General features: G+C 37.1%; 2 protein-coding genes across 2 annotated transcripts in view; both read right to left on the reverse strand.

Moving 5' to 3' along the window:
- Positions 1-6,972, reverse strand: part of LOC309387114 (cytosolic phospholipase A2 epsilon-like) — a gene marked incomplete at its 5' end in the record, with an annotated part of 57,708 nt that extends 50,736 nt beyond the window's left edge. Inside the window, 2 exons of the mRNA XM_081943322.1 lie at positions 762-834; positions 6,946-6,972. Coding sequence (XP_081799448.1) covers positions 762-834; positions 6,946-6,972 — 100 coding nt within the window. The remainder of the gene's footprint in view (positions 1-761; positions 835-6,945) is intronic.
- A 5,057-nt stretch (positions 6,973-12,029) lies between these two features.
- The window catches only part of LOC309393747 (cytosolic phospholipase A2 epsilon-like), a gene marked incomplete at its 3' end in the record, with an annotated part of 51,985 nt that continues 41,233 nt past the window's right edge, over positions 12,030-22,781 (reverse strand). Inside the window, exons 16-21 of the mRNA XM_081956242.1 lie at positions 22,570-22,707; positions 19,745-19,852; positions 18,529-18,717; positions 15,806-15,975; positions 14,228-14,414; positions 12,030-12,244 (exon numbers count right to left, since the gene is read on the reverse strand). Coding sequence (XP_081812368.1) covers positions 12,030-12,244; positions 14,228-14,414; positions 15,806-15,975; positions 18,529-18,717; positions 19,745-19,852; positions 22,570-22,707 — 1,007 coding nt within the window. The remainder of the gene's footprint in view (positions 12,245-14,227; positions 14,415-15,805; positions 15,976-18,528; positions 18,718-19,744; positions 19,853-22,569; positions 22,708-22,781) is intronic.

Here is a 22,781-nt window from a genome sequence, read left to right on the forward strand (position 1 = left end):
TGAATCTTAAGGTGGATTTATTGTCCGTTTCCCCCAAATATTATAAAGCAGTGAAGCATTAAAAAAAACTACTTTGACCTTTACTGTTTAATGAAAAATGAAAATGTACATATCTATGGGAAAATGTTACCTATGATAGGCATCTACAGAAAGTTGCTAAACAAATAATATGTGGAATGGTATCATTATATAAACAAAGTAACTTACATACTTGCATCAGACATTGTAAAGCAATGTGTGTGATGATGACATGAAATGGATGGTGTCAGGTTAATATTATTGTGATTTATTATTAGTTAAGATTTTTTTGACTCATCCTGCAGATGTTACTTGGCTCTTAGATTAGTGAATGGGGCCTATGATCTCTTTACAGTTTCTATTATTTATATATGTGTTTAATGCATTTGTTTCTAACTTTATTGTTTACCCCCAAATCCATTAAGATTAGGATGCACAATAAATATTGTAAAAATAAATACTTCATAAATATTTGCTGTCCATTTTTAATGATATTGACCAAACATAGATAATAGATTGCCTTAATGGCTGAAATGTTGTGAACTAATGTCACATTAGTACTAATCCCATCAGTTTTCAGCATTTGCATACATAATCTTCACATGAGATTTCCAAAAGTAGAAATAATTATTGGCCTAATCATGTACATTTAGACTGCTGATTTATCTTATACCCTATTTCAACTTCCTTGTGATCTTTTTCTCCTTTATAATTCAAACCAAAAGGTAAGTTGAGGAACTCACATAGATCTGCTTTCCGGAGGTTCTTGATTTTTATGATCTTTACCGTGAGGAGACTACAAGGAGCTGGTTCCGTCTAAAGAATGAAAATAAATAGAAAATTTAAATTAATGTTTAGTTTATTTATAGATAGACATAGACATGGAACATGGGCATGGACACATGGTGATGGTGTTGAAGGTACAGAGATAGAGATAGAAAGATAGAGGAATGGAAGAGAGAGAGAGAGAGAGAGAGAGAGAGAGAGAGAGAGAGAGAGAGAGAGAGAGAGAGAGAGAACAATAGAGAGAGAAACAATAGAGAGAGAGATAGAGAGAGAGAGATAATGAGATAGATCAGTGGTTCTCAACCTTCCCAATGCCGTGACCCTTTAATACAGTTCCTCATGTTTATAAAAGTTTTTTTTAATTTTTAATTCTCAAAACAAACACAACACATCCTTCTTTACATACTGTAGAAAGTGTATCAGTTGATTACTGATTACTTTGGGGAGGAGCCGAAGTCGCGATGAGACGACGTGCGATCTCAATGTTCTGAGATTGCAGTTGATACTTTTGCCGTTGGATGGTCCAAACGGACCCAAACCATCCCGCAGAGACAGTAAACAGGAAGAATATGTCTTGCTGATCTCAGGGACATCGCAAAGTCCCTGATTGATCCAAGAGAAGTTCTTCAAGCCGGTGACAAAAAATCCAGCCATTTGGCTGATGAAGTCAGGGCGGCTCCAAAACGGAAGGATATGGAAAGAGTAAGTGTTTCCAGCTGGTGAGGAATTTTTACTGTTTTAAAAATGATTGCCTATAAAAAACATAAAATTAATGTAACTTGGAGAACAGAAGAAATAAGCAGCGGAATTAAATTTGGAATGGTTTTGGACAGAGGGTTATCTTTTAAACACTATCTTCACGGATGGAATTTATGCAAGCCTTTTAAAATGAATGGATCAAGTTTCTTCTTCTATTTTTTTTTCTTTTACTATTCTTTGTAACCTATGGACTAAAATTCTCCTCTTTCATTGCTGTGGATGTTTTTCTAACTCATTTAAGAATTGGACTTTTTTTAAACTTGAAATACAAGCAAGATACAAAAAGAAACAAAGAAAATTGCAACATTGCAACAATAACACTGCTACTCGGAGGCTGGAGGTTTGTGAATAGGAAACAACCCCCTTTTTTTCCCCACTGATTTTCCTGGCTTGGCACTTCAAGGTCTCACTGCTTGTTTATAGAGAGTGATAAGAAGAAAAGCACACAGATGTTCCTTTGAAGTATATTTTTAACCAGAGAAAGGTGAAAATGAAATGTTATTGTGAATCTATGCTTAATCTTGTTAACACCTTCTAAACTAAAGCAGCAGTGTTTGTTAGCTGGAGATAATGGCACAATCTCAACAGCAGAAAGAAGTTTTAAGTCTGCAAAAGATATTCTCAGAAATACAGAACTATCAGATACACGTGAGAGGATAGAGAAGAAGCTGGAAGACCTAGTGCATCTAACAGCAAAATATGATGAAGAAGTTGAAGATGTTTATCAAATGGAAAAAATTGTGGTTAAAATCCTAAAAATCGAAGAGGAAAATGAATATAAAAAATTAAAATTGCTGATATTTATGGTGATTGGTTCATCTCTGAAAAGGGAAAGAGTGAAATACTGAAAGAGGAATTAAATGGAGGGGAAATCTACCCCAGATGGAAAGATACAGAAGAAGAGAAAACAAAAGAATTTATGGATTTAAAGAAAGAAATTTTATTAGCAATACCATTTATAACACTACCGACAATCAAATATAAGCTGATTAAGGAAACAGAAGAAGGGCATCGAAATTACATGAGACATTTTATAAGCAAAGATTGCTAAGAGGAGTCCATACTAAGTTGATTAAGGAGATGATTAGAAGACTGATACTACAAATGGCAGAAGATATGAGACTGTTTTGAAGAGTCAGTTATGAGTTCTCTGTCATGGAGTGACAGAGTCATGGAGTACTTGCTTCTTTATGAAATGACTCTTGCACTTTTCCAAATGAACCACTGAATTGCAGCCATCACCTTTTGTTACTTAGGGAAAATACTTGGACTTTGGAAAGTGCAGTCTTGGAAAAATAGATGTGGCTGACAGCTCTCCATTTAGTCTGCTCTTTAATTAAAAGAATCTGAAAATCAGGTAAAACCCGGCAGGGAGGAACCTGTGTGTATTCTGGAACCTCAGGCACCAAATTGCCTTGTGCCGATACTGGGATATTAATGCATCTGTTTGCACGGCTGCACAAGACTTTGCCAAGAGTAGGATATTTGGTCCTTACTTGATTGATATTTTGCAATAAATTTAAATTGATTACACCTTTTACTTAAGCTCCAACATGCAACTGATAAGGGACTGCTCATTGGAACATATGACAACAAGGTCAAGCATATCTATCTCTAGAGAATTATCATTTCCAGTTCAACCAGATATGCACTTTTAAAAAAAAAGTCCTGTGTTTGTTATTTTAAGTAGAAAAGCAAGGTTGGAAGGCAGACAGAATGTGTTACTACTATTGAATTTCCTTTTGCATTAAGTGGCAGACATACTACAAATATACGATGAAAAACATGCAAAGCAAAAACATGCAATACTAAATGAAAAAAATCCTCCAACAGGCAAAAGTTCGCTCCACTGTTATTTCCAAGAAGCATCCAGAAAGAATACAAGGCTTCAAAGATGTAGAATCCATGTGTTTCTCTCAGGATAATGTTCTTTCAGACACTGTTACCAGAGAAATTCTGAGAGCCCATCCTGGATGAAACAATGAATCTGCAACCAAAATGAACTGCAAGTATTTTTAAAAATATCCTTTCCGAGTTGAAAGAATGACCATTTTCCCTCTGAGAACTTTCTGTTTCTTTAGAAGCCCTGAAAAAGTGCTGACTGTTGAATTTTGCTTTGATTCACAACACTACTATTTCATCCAGCTGTATTCCACTATGTAATAGTACATAGGACGTGGTGGCTCAGTGGCTAAGATGCTGAGCTTGTCGATCAGAAGGGCTGGCAGTTCGGTGGTTCGAATCCCTAGTGCCACGTAATGGAGTGAGCTCCCGTTACTTGTCCCAGCTTCTGCCAACCTAACAGTTTGAAAGCATGTAAAAATGTAAATAGGAAAATAGGGGTCACTTTGGTGGGCAGGTAACAGCATTCCGTGTGCCCTCGGCATTTAGTCATGCTGGCCACATGACCACAGAGACATCTTCAGACAGCGCTGGCTCTTTGGCTTTGAAACGAAGATGAGCACCACCCCCTGGAGTCAGGAACGACTAGCACATATGTGCAAGGGGAACCTGTACTTTTACCTTCTACATATAATGTGGATAGAATTACCGGTATACCAAACTTTGTAGCCCTCAACAATTCAAAAATGCATAGATAGTTTTCTCCATCAACTCTGCTGCTACTGCAGTACAATAATATGCCTCCCACCCCAGGTTAGGGAGTCTTATTATAAAACTGAAAAGATTTTTGTTACCCTTATTAAGTTCTTTTTGTTACTTCTTTAAATTGGAGAGGCCTAAGCGTGTTACTGATGGTGATGCAGCATGGGTTATTCCACTAAGAAAGGAGATGAACAGCACTTCCTTGTATCCTTCCACCTTTGTGGTCTTAGAAATTACTACTTGAAATGTTAACAAGAAGCTTTGATCTTCTAGATAGGCATTGTCTTAACCTCACATAATTGAAGTCTCCTGTCAGAGATGGCAAGATTTTTTTTTCCAGTTCAGGCAGTTCAGTGTGCGATTTTCAATTAGCATGGCAGCTAAATTTTTCTTTCCAATTTATTCCAATAATAGAATGAGATAGTGGTTTCCACTGCGCCTGAGAGATGCACACTGCGCTAGGAACTTATGGAGGTCATTCTTCCTAATCCCTTCCTTCTACTTTCCAACATCAGCCACCTCACTCTGTCTCATGGTAGGACCAATTCTGTTATGTAACCCAATGTAATATATATGTAAAAGATCTTGAGAGATGGGATGAAGTGATGCTGCTAGCGAATAGTCAGATAAGAAACAGCGTAGTCCACAGCTGGACAGTGAGTGGAACAAGACACTCAGAAGGGAACACACACACACACACACACACACACAGTTTCCTGGGCTGCAAAAGAGCCAGCGGGAATATTCTACTTTCAAACTTGCAAATTTCCATTAATGTAGCTTTACATTATTGGCTTATCTGGTTCTGCTTCCTGTCTGGTAAGGCTGACATCTATTCAGCAGCCTGTCCTTGCCTAGGAATGTGTCAGACACAAGGAACCAGATCCACAACTGTGGGCTCCAAGCTAACTACTTTATTATATTCTGACAATTATAAGGAAATCTCTCCAGACTGTCATCCTTCCCATGGGAACAGGTAGAGAAGGCTCTATGGAGATTAGAGGGGATCAGTTTTGGATTCCTTTTTGCTGTACAAGGATTCAAGGCTAATCCCCCATTTGAGAACTCCCCCGCTGTCTGGCTGGGTGTTTCCTAACAGAATGATTGTACCAATGTACCAATACTGTAATGTTTCCCATCTACTTTCAAATAGCCTACAGACACTCAGCTTCTTTCTTGATCATCACTTTATCAAAACTCCAAATATTCCATGAGATATAGGTATTTACTGTGATTACCTGGAGTTGGAAGCACTAGTAAACTTTGAAAAGTCTGTCACTGAAGCCATATGCAAAACTCTTATTTTATTGTTAACATGAGGATGATCTGGAAAAACTGAGCTTTCATATATCATTGCATTAGTGTAATTTTACCTTTGAACAAACTTTTCAACTTTGCTATCTGCCAATGGGCTAAAATTCAGGATATATAAGTAATAATGATTTATCTGGGCCACCAATGTGGACCCAACAGGTGTTTTTTTTGCCATTCATAGTCCTTGATAAGCTACCTAAACAGTAACATTGAAGAGTCAAATATATTCCTTTGTTCCATGATTAACTCAGCTTACCAAGGCCATTTTTCTGCATGGTAGTAATTCATTATTTAATTATTTTCCTATTATTGTTCAGATTGCTCTGAATCATAAGCAGCATGAAGAAAAAAGCTCTTTCAAATGGTTCTTCTACATCTTTTCAGTTTTGACTGAAAGATTTTGCCAGTATTCTGAATTTGACAGAAATATTTATGAAAAAACCTTGGATTTTCCAAAAATTACTTTTTATGCACATTATGCACTTATAAGATATGGGAATGGCATATTATATGTTACAATATGTTAGGACTACATGTTAGGACTACAGAAAAAGAGTTTTGTATGAAGACGGGAGACACAGAGAAAAATAAACTAATTAAATCAGGATAAATGATATACCTCTGAAGCTTCAATCCCAAGTCATTACTTGCAATTATTTTGTTTGATAATTCTGAAAATATTAGTTTTACACATCAGGAACGAAAATTAATTACCTAACTTGCATTTTTTTAAAAAAATAATGATCAAAAGCTTGTTTAACATTCTTATTCTGAGTCCTTCTTTTGCCAGTGAATTTCAAGAGATGTACCATTTTTAAAAAAGAGGGTTATGAACGCCAAACTTATTTTTAAAATGTCTCTGTGTAACTACTTACACGTCCATATAAAACTCCTGTTTTTGATGTTTTCCTGTAGAATACAAAGTCTACCCATCTACCCATCCTACTTTAAAGTTATGTTTCAGTTCTGAAAAGTAAATAAGCCTGAAAGTCTGAATCTGTTTCAACAAACATAGACTCACCAGCGTGGACCAGCTAGTTATTAGTATCAACAGAATGCCCCCTCTACCATAACACTGGAGTCATAGGAGGAACCACAGACTACAGCCGGCCACAGATGAGACCCATGTCAATATTCCAGCACAGGTACATAATCTACATTCTAGTTGACAAACTAAGACAGCAGCAGTATCTCAAGGATTTTAAAGCTTCCTTTGCTTTCAGCCAGTCAGTATCTAAGTTAGCTGAGTATGAACGTTCTCACAGTCTTCAATACCCGGGTACATAAAACAAGATATACATCAAAATGTCAGTCAACTGCTTAAAAATAAATATTCCATCAAACTGAATATGTCAAAAAATCTGCAATGAATTATCATCACTGTATGATGTATAATAGTTCAGTTAAAACACCTAAAGAGCTAATGACGAACTTGAGTTCAGCAGGCTTTCTCGAGCAACTTACCTGTTGTTTACTTAGAAATAATCCCATTGTGTCCCTTGTCTGACAGATCCCGCAACAGTTTTCCAGCAGACAGTGATGGATAAAACAAATGTGTGCTCTTTAAGTTCAGGAGTTGATGAACAGGTATTTTACAATCTGGCTCACAGCTCCGCCCCACTTAATTTTCATAAAAGTGAAGCAATCGCTTTCATTAAACTAGTATGCTAAGAGCAATGAAGCAGCATACCAGACATCCACTTGCAGCTTCACTGACACTGGTCAGAAAAGTACAACATAAATGAAATTGATGAGAAAAACAATGATGGTCATAATGGAATTTATACCATTAGTGAAGGAAGTTGTGACCTCTTAATGTTGAATTAGTTAACCTTAAACAGGCTAAATATTTTTTTAGACACATGCATCTCTGTGTGAATTTGCTCCTAACTACAGCATATAAAGCAATTGAAGAAAATAATGATAATAAAAAAGCAGAAACTCAAGATAATACAGAGAAGGCAACACCTATCCCAACTAACTTCAGAAGATGGTGGAAGCAGATAGCCTACTAGAAGAGGAGATCCAATTGGTTCTTCATGAGGTCAGTTCAAGGAAAGGATGGACATCTCTACTCTTCACACTTATGTCAATGCACTCTTACATTGTATATAAGGTAAAAGTAAAGGTTCCCCTCGTACATATGTGCTAGCCGTTCCTGACTCTAGGGGGCGGTGCTTATCTCTGTTTCAAAGTCAAAGAGCCAGCACTGTCCGAAGATGTCTCCATGGTCATGTGGCCGGCATGACTAAATGCTGAAGGCGCACGGAACGCTGTTACCTTCCCACCAAACGTGGTCCCTATTTTTCTACTTGCATTTTTGCATGTTTTCGAACTGCTAGGTTGGCAGAAGCTGGGACAAGTAATGGGAGCTCACTCCATTACATGGCCCTAGGGATTCGAACCACTGAGCTGCCGACCTTTCTGATTGACAAACTCAGTGTCTTAGCTACTGAGCCACCGTGTCCCTTTACACTTTACATTCTATATTACTTGACCATAATTTCTGATAAACATTGGTTGTATTGGATAAAGATCTGGTCGGGTAACACATTAAGTAACTTAGACATTTTAGAACTTACACATGCTGCCAAAAATCAATATTAGCTCAGAGGCGTCCAATGCTTTCCTCAAAATGACTAAAGCAGCATCACACTATCATGATGCAACTTTGCATCCCTTTCATATGCACATTCAAGGACACAATAAATGACAAAAGGGACAGAGCTTCTGTCACAATAGCACACAATAGCTTTCTTTATTTGACTTCCCTTGATTCCTCTAGGCAGCTTTCAAGAACTCCAGAAGTAGAAATCTAGAAACTGGTTTACTTTTTATATCATAGAGATTGTGTTATTTCGTCCTCTCTCCTGCCTTGGGTTCCTTCCCACTTTATTTCTTTCAAAAACAATGTAAATAAAGTTCAAATGTACAGCAGAGGTAGGACTACGCAGGAAGGCCCTGTAGCGATCAGAGGCTTCATCAAACATACATTTGTGCAATCTCATATAAAGCGTCATTGGAAAAAGACCATGATATTGGAAAAAATTGAAGGAAAAAGGAGAAGGGAACAGCAAAAGATGAGATGTTAGATATTGTCATCGACACAGTGGATGTACGTTTGCGTGGATTTCAGGAGACAGTGAAAGACAAGCAGCCTGATGTGCTGTGATCCATGGGGTCACAGGGAATCAGATACAACTTAGAGACTGAACAAAACAACAACATACAAAATGATCTTTTTCATTTCATATACTCAAAATCAGGTGGAACATAGTTACAATGAAAAGAGGGTGATGATTTTCTTTAATTCTGGACAAGGTATCCAGGCAAAGAACTCTAATTATGTGCATGGCACATTCTTGAGGAGGAAACTAGAATCAAAGGTGTGAAAGGCTTGTTTTCTTATAGTTAAAAGAAAGTCAAAACTTTGATTAAAACAAAGAATACAGGTGAAGGATACAAGCAGCCTTCTGAAAATTAGAAAAGAATGCAGCTAAGATTGGATTGTATCTAACCAGGAAGACATTATCCTGATTTTTTTCCCCTCAGACTGGAAATAGACGATTGCTTTTTCACAGAGCTGAAGGTGGAATAACAGTAGGAAAACGTTTTCACTTTCTCTTGTGTTTGTACCTTATTTGTTTTAAAGTTTGGGGATGTTTGAAAAACCTGCCAAACTAGTTGTACGAAAAATGACAGTGGGATGAAAATATCCTGGTGGATAGTGTCATTACATACACCAATCACTAGGTGACAGCATAGTTACTTATAGCTGATCAGGGTCACAAGTCTCCTGTGTTGTTTTTCAAAAGAGACAATAAAATTGTTGTCTTGCTTCCTGGATAATATGCCCTTTTAGCTTGCAAGATGAGGTCTCAGGAGACATATTTCTAAATATCAGTTCCTAATAAAATAAAAACACAAGGCACAGTGCCCCTAGCCAGAAATCCTTAATATTAATACTCCTGCATCCGCAGGTGCCATGCACATAGTTTTCTTGTCCTTGCTACTAGTTGTGGAGATGTATACCATAATTTGGCATTCATCAGGGTGGCCCAGGGGTCGGCAACTTTAAATACTCAAAGAGCCACAAAGGTCCTAAATGGAAGCTCCACGTTCAATTCAGGAGCTGACCGGAACTCCGGTTCCCCCACCATAAAGTCTCCTCCTAGTGCAGCATCCTTTTTCCTCTACCGACCGGAAGTCCAGTTCCCCCACCATAGAATCTTTTCCTAGTGCGGCATCCTTTTTCCTCTACCTTTCCTAACTGAAAGTCCTATCAACTGTGGAGCTGACCGGCGACAGGGAGCCACAGCACAGGGATGAAAGAGCTACAGAGTTGCTGAACCCTGGAGTGGCCACCATGAGAATAGGGTGACCTCCAATTTAGCTGGTTATCTTGACTTCCCACCCTATGGCTCCAATTTAGAAACAGGTTGCCAAATTGCTGGATATCTTGATCTCAAGGTACTGGTGTTTAATACCAGGTTTGTTTGTAACAAAAACCCCTCTATCCATGACTTGCTGGTGGATGAAGAAGCAGAGCTGGCATGAATTGCCAAAATCTGGCTGAGCAATGGCTATGATATTGCCTTGCCTGAAATCTACCCAATTGTATATCAAATACTTCAGCAGGCTCAATAGGAGTTGGTAAGTTACAGTAACAAATCACTTATTCTGCTCCCACCATGCAGAATGTGAATGTCTATATGATAGGTTGGGTTGTAGAGATGAACTTGAGATTCTGCTGGTGTATCAGCCACTCTGCTGCCTGACAGAACTCTTCGTGGATTGATAGAGATGGTCTCTGGGTTAGTGTTCTTTCCTGAAGAGCTTCAACATCTATGCTTTGGGGACATGATTCTGATAACATCCAAGCCTGATAAATGAAGGTCACATGTTGCACCTTGTCTTTGTGGTGTGTGTGTGTGTGTGTGTGTGTGTGTGTGTGTGTGTGTGTGTGTAGCTGAGTTCTATGATTTGGAGAGAAAAGGGATTTCCACTACCTTTTTGCTGTGGTCAGATCATATCCTGATCTAATTGAGAATCACTAGACTGGAGTGGAGGGGAAGAGACATTGGTGGCATATAAGCTCCACAGCACCCTTTAAAAAGTGGATTAACTGATTCTTTTTGATCAGGCCCAAATATCAAACTGATATGGTTTTAGCTTTCTATTGGGTGATCGTTGTCAAGACATGGATGGAATGCTGTACTCTCCTGGTCTTCTTATATCTCTAAGTGTTTTTTGATATTTTTATTTCTGGGCAGGCAAGTGTTGTCTGTGAAAGAGCAGGCTTATAATTTTGGGATCCTTCTGCATTCATAGATCCTGTTTGAACACTTGATGTAACATTATGTGTCCATTGTGGCTTAACCAGTTTTGGCTGGCACACCAACTGTGGCGTTACCTGGTACAGGAAGACCCAATTATAGTAATTCATGACCTAAATGCTGGTCCAGAACATTTTGGCCTCTGTGTTAAGAAGCTCCAAAAATTGGGAGCATGTAAATGCAATAGACCTTGCCTTGGTTACTAACTCAGTTCTGGACAGAGGGCTGATTTGACTATATACAGCTCTTTATGTCTTGTTACCTGGTCCACAGGATCACTTTGTCTAAATCAGCCTGACCCACTAGACCTTTGAAGGAGAAATCTTGTGGTCCCACCATTTTAGGAAGCAATAAGAGTTGAAGTCAGAAGGCAGTCTTTTCAGTAGCAGTCCCAAACTGTAGAATGGTCTCCCTGTGGAGATCAGACTAAAATCGTACTTGATACCATTTTGAAGGTTGTTAAAAGCTGAGCTTTTCCAGCACAAATTCCAGTGACACTTATGCACTATGCCATATTTTAACTGTTATTTTTATGTTATACATGGTTGTTAATTCTGTGGTACATGTTTTATTATGTAGTGTTTAATTTATTCGGTTCAATCATGTCTGATTCTCAGAGACAGCTGGACAAGTCCATCAGTTTACTTATCAAGGTTTTTCAGAAATGGTCTGCCATTGCCTCCTTCTTGGATTTAGAGAAAGGAACTGGCCCAAGATCACCCAAGATGTTGTGCCTAAAGCAGGACTGTAACTCACAATCCTCTGGTCTTTAACTTGATGCCTTAACTACTACACCAAACTGGCTCATTTTTGTTTTTTGTTATAATTATGGAGATTTTAATCTCTCTGCATATCTTGTAAAACCATTGGATGTTGTCAGACTACATCAGAATATAAACTCTATTAAATAAATATCAAAGCAGTCCAGAGTAACCTCTGCTAACTGCAAATATAACCAGGAAGGAAAAGAACATTGGTCAAAAACAGAAAGGAAGTGTCAGATCTATGCAACTAAAAAGGCATCATGACCTCAATCTCAGCTAAGTAATTACATTGGAAGCCATTTTTTAAAAAATAAAATGCATTTTATTTAGAAGTCTACCAGTTACAACCATTAACATATTAACATATATTAGACACTATATTTACTCCTAAATTAATAGGTGTTAATATTTTGGAACTGTGCACCACATCATATATTACTGATATCTATTACTTCTGCTTCTTCTGATATTTTTTCCTCTGCACTGCAGTATGAAAGGCTTCAATGATCTTGTCTTCATTGTTGAGGATGTTGTATTCTGCTAATTTCACCAGTTTGTCAAAATTGTCCTCTGAGAAGCTCACCTCCCTTGTACCAAATGGGGAAAAGAAGCTGGAGACATCCACATTGCCCTCTTCCATATTAGTAGGCAAACGTTCCACACCTAAAATAAAATTTTTAAAAAAGCAACACTTCCATCAATAAAGCATAGGTTTAAGATAGGTGTTTCCAATCTGGTACCTTTCAGATTATTGGATTTCAATTTTATTCCTGCTCAGGGAAAGTTGATCTAGGATATGATTGCGAAGATTCAGTTAAATCAGTCACTTGAATCTGATAGGTTTAGTTCCATCAGCCTTATTTAAACACTATTATTTAATTCTCTTGTATAAACATAATATAGGGATCCTTATAAATTAGTTTTCAGTAAGAGTACAATACTACAGAATCACATCAAAACGTATCCACAATGATCATAGATGGCACCTAGTCTCCGCTGGAACTCATACTCAATAACACAAACTTCTCATAGAATTTCATCAGTCAGATTTAATGAAAGTAAAGAGGTTAGTATTGAAGACTGGACTGAGAAATAGGTGTCAGACTCAATGAGGTACTTTCAACAACTTTATTGAACAGAACAGCAAGAAAACCGCAAGGTAACAACTTCAGCACCCACTCTGCTTGATGGCTATTTATACCAGAGCTGTCAAGCAGAGCGGCTAATAGTAACACAGCAAAAAGCCCGCTTCCAGCCAGGCACATCTTAACCAATAGGCACGAGCCTTTGGTTGCTGGGCTGTCATTCATAAATCGAGGACTTGCGGCCGGTCGTAGGTCGAGGAATTTAGACCGGTCACAAGTCAAGGACTTTACAGTTAGTAATAGAAACTAGGAATCTAGGAAACAAGAATGCACTTGTTTAACACTCTATTTATCAGGAGACATTAAAACAGGTCTCTTTGATCCCTTTGATCCAACTGTCTTTTATGTTGGGGACTTATCATTTGACTGATAAGATATTCTGGCTTGTAGTATTCTGTAGCCACTGTTCCTGTTCCAAAATATTCCAGGATACTTGGGTATTTCAAAGACTACAAGTAAAACTAATTCTTCCAGTATATTTAGCCAGAATGGTGATGCTGAAGGTATCACCCTAAGAATCATACAAGAAGGAAAGGGAACATTTTTTCTTATTTCCTATACACAGAACAAATTTGTATCTCCAGAAATATGACTGGTATCCTCCCTCATAATTTTGGGAAAGATTTGAAAATGGAACCCTTTTGCAGATCTTTTAATGAAGGAGGAAGAAGGAAGTCACAGTGAGATGCCAAATTTATTGTTTAGACTCTAGAGGGTTAGGGTTAAGATTCTGTTTGTATCGTGTATAATATAAACAGTCTACTCAATGTCTAAAGCTTAAGGCATATTTGCTTCAGTCTACAGTAGCAAAAACAGTCATATTAGACTTTTGGACATATTTTAAATGCTATAATCTGAGCATAATGTGACACCTTGAAATGACAGATGTAAAGAATTGTATGTGAAGAAAAAATGTTCAACTCAACAATTTAAGAAAATGCTTAAATTGATATCGCCTGGTAATGCAAAATATTTTGCTTTACCAATATGGGATTTTGTACCTCCTTCATTTTCAAGTGTTTTTCTTTGTCATTACATTGATCAATGAAAATTAGGAACAAAAAGTGGAAAATGAAAAAGACTTGCTTGATTTGCAAATTAAATTTAGGATGATGTTAAGTTTAGGATGATATCACAGTATTATCATTTACCAAGCACAGCTTATGATTTAACATGATGACTTAGCTTATTTAGCAAAACTAGAGATAAAACAAAGCATGATTTAGCATGATACATAAAGTCATACCCTGTACCATTATGTACAATATTAATTGGAAGATTGGCTGCATAATGAAGCCAATGAAGCCAAAAACAATTATTTTATTACCTGCTTAAATGCAGGTGACACATGGTCAATTCATCTTTTGGATATAGTGATCACAATATGAGTAATAAATAAAAGGAACGTTTAAGTACAGTGGGTAGGTTTGAATTGTCTTAGGAAGATAATAACTATCTTATTATTCCATGCTGGGAAACAAAATATTCTTTCAGAACTTACCAGGTGCTTCAAATGCTTTGAAAGTATCATTAGTCAGGGGGAAAAATAGGACTAAAGGAGCAGCTGTGTTTTCTGTGTCTTCAAAAACGTAACACTCCTTCAGGTTGTTTTTGTCTTCCTCACTGATCTCTGTTTTAGGGAATGGGACCCCCAGTTCAGAGGCATATTTTGAAAACTGGTCCAGATTCTATGCGATTAAATTATCAAGTGTCAAAGTCAAGTATTAAGAAAAATTAACTATGAACCAACAAATATAAATAAACAGAGCATATAAACACCTGGTGCTACATACTGTCTAATATTGCTGTGTAACTTTTGCAAGGATATACAGGTAGTCCTCAACTTACAACAGTTCATTTAGTGAGCGGTCAAAGTTACAATGGCATTGAAAAAAGTGACTTCAGACCATTTCTCATTACTGTTGAAGCATACCCATGGTCACATGATCAAAATTCAGATCCTCGGCAATTGATTCATATTTATGACAGTTGCAATATCCTATGGTTGTGTGATCAGCGTTTTTGACCTTGTGACAAACAAAATCAATGGGGAAGCCAGATTAATTTAACTTCAGTGATTCACATAACAACTGTGACAAGGAAGGTCATAAAATGGGGCAAAACTCACTTAATAAATGCCTCGCTTAACAACAGAGGTTTTGGGTTCAATTGTGGTCATAGGTCAAGAGCTACCTGTATCTCATTTGCAGATCATTATTACAAAAAGCGTCTATTTTTTGATTCAAATACTAACATTATCCATTTTATCAAAACTGGGTCTTAGTTTTGTGGGGTAGTGGTTAAACATGTCATCATATACTGTATCCCCGAGAATTTAGCTTCATATGAGTTAATATCTTAAAGTGGATTGTCGATCATAATAAAGTATAAGCTACAGGTGAACTCAGGACCAAAAAAATAAATAAATATTTAGGAACTTGGAAATGATATCCTAGGATCTGTGCAACATAAGAAAAACAAACAGTAACATCATAACTCTCTGGAACTTCCTTATTGAAGACCTATAAAAGTCTTAACTTGAATATTTCTCAACATTTTCAAATATATACAGTCCATAGTAAACACCTGCAATATTTGTACCATTTGTAGGAATAATAATTGATATGTCTCATCCATATTTAACAGATAGGAAAATGTTATGGTTACAATATAGTAAAAGCAGAAAAGCAGATGATGAATTAAAATACACTGCTTACAATCCAGAATACTATAAAGCTTTCTCAACAGTACTTATCACACCCACAAATACCAAGTTCCATAGAAATTCCAACTCATAAAGTTTCTACAGGAAAAAAAAACCCTATCCTATTTAGAATTAACATACTCTGGGCTAGCCACATTCTTCATTAAAATAATTAACCTTTCCCAAAATAAACAAGAATCTAAAGCAATGTAAAACATTGACCTTTAAAAAACGTATGTAACTTATGCTAATTTGTTAGTACAAAAGAGGCAAATATTTCTCTTCTGAAATTAAGGTGCTCTTGAAATATCATGGAGTTCAGAGTTGACTGAGATGCAAAATATATAAATAAATAAAGATAGGATTGTCTCTTACAAAAGTCTGTGCTCCTCCACTATAATTTAAATGTAGTATAACATCCACTCTTCTTTCTGGTTTTAAAAGAGGTGGGTAGCTTGTATTGATGAAAAACCCAGTATCCACCAGAGACAAAGGTTGCTCTGCTGTTTCCATCAGCAGGTTAGGTAGAGTGTCCAGGACAGAATCTGAAAAACAGAGATTTCCAGTCAACATTCTCTAGAGTACACAACTTCTCTTGGGCCATTGGCTGCATGTAATGTTCAAGGAGTGCTCAAAAATATACTAAAACGGAGCAGGAGTGGTAAGACAACAACCTCATTTTGTTTATAATTATACCTTAAAATTCATTATAGTATAGTAAGTGCAGTTATTTTCCAGCTATGTTTTAAACAACATTTTCCTCTTTTTATATTTAGCATTGCAGGAAGGCAAAAACTTCTGAAGATCTCCAGAGGATGCACCCCAAATTTTAGAAGCTTAAAAGTTTATTAGGGACATACTTTTTGATGACCATCATATGATTCTAAGCCTCCACGTTGTCTACCTTTGTTCTAGAAAGACCCTGTATGAAATAGATATTTGAAATATTTCCTCTCTTAGCTTCCAAATTTCCTATTTACTAGTTTTGCAGTTCCCAAGTCCTGTAATTTTAAACAACCACATTCCTTAAAGAGTGCCACCTTTGGAAGAGGAACACATGCATCAATTATTCTATCCATTTGTTTATTAATAGCATGATAGTGTGTTGTTATTAAAGCAAATGGAGCTTGAATAAAGCAGGTACCTCAAGGAGGTAGGCTAGAATCAGTTATAGTCCTCTGTAGGCCTTGATGTATATAACAGCATCTATAGTATTAGTTACTATTTGAGCAAATGTCTATAGATTGACTATACTTAGATTAAATTCTAAGTGGCAAATAACTATCTTTTATTTCTATTCTATTCTATAGAATTACAGTATTAATTAGAAAAATGTTCAGATTTGCTACCTGGTTTGAAGGACAAGATAGCATCCCCTGTTCTACATTACATCTAGAAGCCAAATGAAATTTTATTTCAGCTCTCATAATAAAGCACAGTTTTCTACTGCAACTGGACATGAAGGAAACCTAATTCAATTTACTGGTAGGATTTGGACTGGATTTATAAAGACTAGAAATGGGATGCAAAAATATAGATGGTTGCATCTAGATGGCAAGAAAGAGATAAATGTGAGAGAGATAAGTAGTTTCTACATTTGACAAACAAAATGGAAACATTAAACTCCTCACTGAAGAGTCATCTGGATTTTTTTTAATCCCAGAAATCTAGCCTTAGAGTTGAGTTCTGAAGCTATGATCTGACCAGAAAATTGTACCCTGACTAAGTCAAATGCAATTCAACAAACATAATTATCTGCCAGTCCAATGGAATTTGTGCATGTATGAATACAGGAAATGGTGTATTAGTAAATCAGTTAATTGATCCATCTGTTGATGATATGGATATCAACCAGTAGAGGTTCTCCAAGATTTTAAGCAAGAGTTTGCAGCCCTGCCTGAAAATGGCACAGAATGGTTTATGTACTTCTATATATTAACTTCCTTGGAGGATAACAGGATATTTTTACTGATACCAGTTTATTTAGTAAATGACACTTCCATTTCATCTTATAATATTAATACACTATTTGTAAATTAAATCTAATGTTTGAATTCCAATTATTTATTTTGACACTTTTTAACCCCATTTTTCAAGTGAAAGAGAATTAACTAGCAGCAGTATTTTAAATCCTGAAAAATTGAAGAAGGATTTTGTAGAAAACAGACATGTAGATATTGTTTTCAAATGCTGTGATGAGATAAGCATCTGCTTCCTATAATGAAGAGAAATCTAAAGTAGATGGGGTGTTGTTGTTGTTGTTGTTAAAGTACCAAACCCAAAATTAAAGATAGCAGCTACTGCGGTGGCCTGGGAGCTGCATCTATCTTTTTGTGTTACACCATCATAGTGGCCAACTTCACTTTTGAAATCAACAGCAGTGGTGGGTTCTGGATCCCGTTGCAACTGGTACGGTTGCAACGGGGCCCGGCGTCCTCCACATGAACATGTGTGGTGCGTGCATGCATCTTACCATCCAGTGACACCTTCGCGAGCCTCCGTGATGCTCCAGCTGCTCGGCTGACCATCGCGCAGGCGCTGTATACGCCATGCACATGCTCGGAAGCAGTAAAGACTTTAAAGACAGGTAAGGAGAACGGGCAGGCGGGCCCTCCGGAGCACTATACCGAAATGGTACCTGGTGCTCCGGGCAGGATCCAGTATGCCCCTACTGGGGCGTACCGCCTGCAACCCACCACTGCCCTACAGATATTCCCATAAAGAACAAATGCGACCACAAACAACATATACAAATAAAGCACTATATCATCTAAGCAGAAGCAGCAAAAGATGCTCAACTTATTTTTCATTTAATATATATTCTGCCATTCCACTTCCAAAATGTTTTCAGTGGAGCAAATAGTTAGGTTCAGATTGAAACAGTCCTTCCATTAGGCCTTGTGAAGTGAAGCAGAACTTCAATGAATTAGTAGGTCATTTAACACTAAGCTACATTATCCATTATCCTTAGTGAAATGTGGAAAGAAAAGATCACCATTCACAAGTGTGGAACTGGCTAGCTGCATTCTAATTAAATATTATACCAAGAACACTTTATGAAGCCAAGATAAATCACAAATGTAAGTTTAACACTGTGCCTTTCCACGAAGAAAAATGGACGTTCTTCAAGTATTCATCATGAAACTGAAAGCCCCTCAGGAAATTAGGATATTGTGCTATTGTTGGGCGTCCAGTTAAGACATCTCGGACAACAAAGGAAAGCTGACTTTGGTAAGTGAATAGGCAAGAGTCTAGCTCATGTGGCTTTGAAGGTAGAAGAGAATCATCTGTAAAAGAGAGAAAGAACTGTTTATGCCTTGTGTCTATACTCAGGCTTTTGACTGTGGGCACCAATAAGATCACAGTTTATAGGAGGTCCAACAGATTGTGGCAAAGTTTTGTGCAGAAAGAGGGTTCTCAATGTTCACATTCAAATATTTGTATATTTATTTGCATAATAAATACTGCAGTGGCAAAAAAATAAATATTATAGTGCCAAAAATCTTGGAGAGTCATGGAGTTTCACAGAGAAACACAGCTGTAGAGGTGGTTAGGGACTATTGTTATTACAGCTTTCTAAGGTGAATAGCCAGACTGTGACTTAGTTGCCAAATTCCTGATAGTTTGACTATAGTATCCCTAGAAAACAGAGCCTCTAAAATAGCATTACCAGATGAGCATTCTAGCAGGCATGCAGTATGAAAAGAAGGAAACTTTAGCATACCAAATTAAAAGAGACATGGTCAGAGACAAGTTGCGAAAGACTGGGTCAAAACCTTGGCAAACCATGGTTTATCACTGGTTGATGAAGGGCATATATCTAAACTGTAATGATTTGGGGGCGGGGGAGAGAACCCAAGATATATTTGGTTAAACAACCACCACTGCAAAGATGTATAGAGGTATATTTCAAACAGTTTCCTTCTATGAAGCATCCTCTTCCAAATGTATTAGGACTTAATTTCCAGAATTCCCAGACTGCATGGAAAGCATCTGGTTGAGAAAAGCTAATTTAAACAACATATTTCAAGCAATGGTATCATGTATTCTGACCATACGTGGAGATAAAAACAGAAGAAAAAATTTAAAACATCATTATGGGTTAGTGATGAAAAGGACTAGGTATTTCACTCTACTTGTCAAAATAATGGCGAAAACTTTGCAAGAATTTCCAAACTTATCTAAATTAAAAATCAATAAAATCAATACAGAAACATGTCCCTTCTAACCATTATTAATCTTAATAAAGGTAGGAGAACAATAACAAATTTACCAACCAGGAAAGACAAGAAGGGAAAAAAGAAATCACCTTACCAATGTCTTGTATTCTGTCTCTTGTCCACCTATGCCAGAATTCTTCTGAGTCATTAGCTACATTCCAGAAATAAATTAAATCCAAAGAAAAGATGCTGCTCCACATACCTGTCAAATATATTTAAATAATTGGTTTAATAAATGTAAATAAATTCTTTAATTGATGGTGTCAAAATGAAATTGTTTCATTTCCACTGCACTTAAATTTTCAGATTGCCGCTTTTACCCTCATTCTGAGTTTTCCAGATATTTCTAATCAAGAATTGTTAGGTTACACAAATATATTTTAGACAACTGTAAAGGCTTTATAATTTGATCGATTAGAAAAACAAAGTCATTAATTATTGTAGCTGTTTCAGATACGTATGGAAAAACTACTGAGCAGACAGACAGAAAACAATAAATCCATGCATTACCCCAGGACTCACATTCTTGGAAAAGGAAAAAAGTTTTCCCCCCTTGCTACAGAAGCATTTTTTTATATAACCATCTTTCATTACAAAACCCAAATATCATTTGTGGAGTCCTGAATGAAAAGTTTCCACATATGGGTATGCAATTACATGCCCAATAGTATTCAAGCACATGTACAGATTAATACACTTGGAGAAAACTTTCCAAAGAGCAAAGGTAAAGGTTTCCCCTGTCCAGTCATCTCTGCCTCTAGGGGGTGATACTCATCTCTGTTTCTTAGCTGAGGGAGCCAGTGTTGTCCAAAGATCCTTTCTGCGGTGATGTGACCAGCATGATTATATGCTGAGGCTCACAAAATGCTCTTATCTTCCCACCAAAGTGGTACCTATTTATCTACTTGCATTTGCACACTTTCAAACTGCTGGGAAGCTCACCCCCTCCCCTTGTGCCACACGTTCCAGCTGGCAAGGTCAGGGTCTTTAACTGCTGAGCCATTATGCCCCCTTCTTCCAAAGAGGGGGCAAGTATAATTTTATTCTGAAGGTATTCTAAGGGAGATTAGCTGATCAATATAGAGGAAATCAGTTTTCACTAAGTTCTATATTGAGTTATATCTGCCAAAATATCATCATCTATATAGCTATGAAATGTACAAGAATTTATTTTAATGTCATACACATTTACCACTCACACTATTGATAGTTCACATTTTGAGTGCTTGGTCAACTGATCATGAAAAAGAAGACAAATTGTCTCCCATCAAAAGTGAAATCACATTAAATATTTTGTATGAAATTTACAGGAAACAGAGTAGAGATAATAAAATGCAACTATGGTGAAACCCATAAGATTGTTTTTTTTAAATGACTGGTGAAGGCACTAATAAAGGAGAATATTTGTGGCTCAGGGTTGGCATGAGAGGTGCTTGGTGCTCTGAGCTTACTTGTTTTCTTGCAGATGTTTCATTACTCAAACTAGGTAACACCATCAGTGCTAGTAAGGAATACTGTTTGCTGTTAGTTTATATTCTGGTGGCTTGCTGTCAGTGTTGGTGGGGGTGGTCTTAGAAATTCTTTGATTGGGTTCAGGAGTGGGTTGCTGCTGGCATTACTGCCGGTTTGGCACACCTAAAATGGTCTGTGCATGTGCACGACATTGGAAAAGGAAAAAAAAGAAAATTTTTGCAATGAGGATTGTTCTGTGCATATGCAGAACCAAAAATCAAGATGGTGACCCCGCCGATAGAACCGTTTCAGGAGCGTGGCATGGCGAGTTACTACCTACTCAGCCAAAATGGTCCGAACCAGTAGGAACTCACCTCTAATTGGGTTGTTTGCTGTTGGCTTCTTTGGCAGTTTCTTGATTGGGGTATTGTTTACTTGATTGCTGGTCTGATGTTAACCATAGAATCTATGCTGAGCTGGATGCTGGTTACTGGTGGAGGGATGCTTGGATTTTTCTTCCTTTTTTGGCTGGATGATAGTCTTTTTTGCATAGTCTATAGGTGTCGTTAATGTCTATGTATCTATAGATGGCTAATTTGCCAGAGTACTAGGCTTCTAGAAATTCATTGGTGTTTTTGGACTTGGCTTGGTCTAGGATGGTCATATTTTCCCAATTGAAATTATAGTTAAATCTGTCTATATGTTGTGAACTTTAAGAATTTTCTTTTGACTGCTATTTGGTGCTCATGGATGCATTCTGTCAGTCTTCTAGCTGCTTGTCCTAAATAGTGGTTGTTGTAGTCTTTACATTGTATGTTGTAGATGACTCCTGATTTTTCTTCTGGGGTTATTGTGTCTTTTGGTTAGCTTAGGATGTTTTGAAAGGCTTTAGTTGGCTTGTGTGCTATGCTGATTCCATGTGATTGTAGTAGTCTGTTGGTGGTTTCTGAGATATTTTTGATGTATGACAGTGGAATTCTTTTTAGGGTTTGTGTTGGTTGTGTTGTATTGGGTTGAGTGGTCAGGGACTTTTTGATAAAGTTAAATGGATATCCATTTTGCTGGAATACGTTGTATAGATGCTCTATTTCTTTTTCTGCTGTTGGAATACGTTGTATAGATGCTCTATTTCTTTTTCTGCTGTTGGAATATGTTGTATAGATGCTCTATTTCTTTTTTCTGCTGTTGTGGGCTGCTGCAATGTGTTTGGACTCATCTAAATAAAGGTCTTACATAGCTTCTCTTGTGGGGGATCATGGGTTACTGTTTTTTATTCTTTTATATTGCTTTTTTATTGTTTGTAAGTCACCCCCAGAGTCATTGAGAATGAGTGGGCAGCCATATAAATCTAATGAATATATAAGTAAATAAATAAGTAATGTTTTTGGGAAAAAAGTAATGTAGGCAATTTACAACATTGCCCAATAGCTTCCTTTTGTTTACAGTATGGTTTACTTATTTATTTACCTTGCATGAAGCAGATCCGAATTTCTGGGAACTTCTTCATCAGTCGTCCCATGAAAAATTCATTCCCAAAATCTTCTGAACGAATATAGGCACCATATTTCATACTTCCCACCTCATAAGGAGTGAATTCTAGCCATTCTGGAAACACAGGACAGTCATTAATATACCTTAGACCAGTGATAGCGAACCTTTTCGATACCAAGTACCCAAAC

Source organism: Natrix helvetica (assembly GCF_964273705.1).
Source record: "Natrix helvetica genome assembly, chromosome: 1".
In the NCBI taxonomy this organism is placed as follows: Eukaryota; Metazoa; Chordata; class Lepidosauria; order Squamata; family Natricidae; genus Natrix; species Natrix helvetica.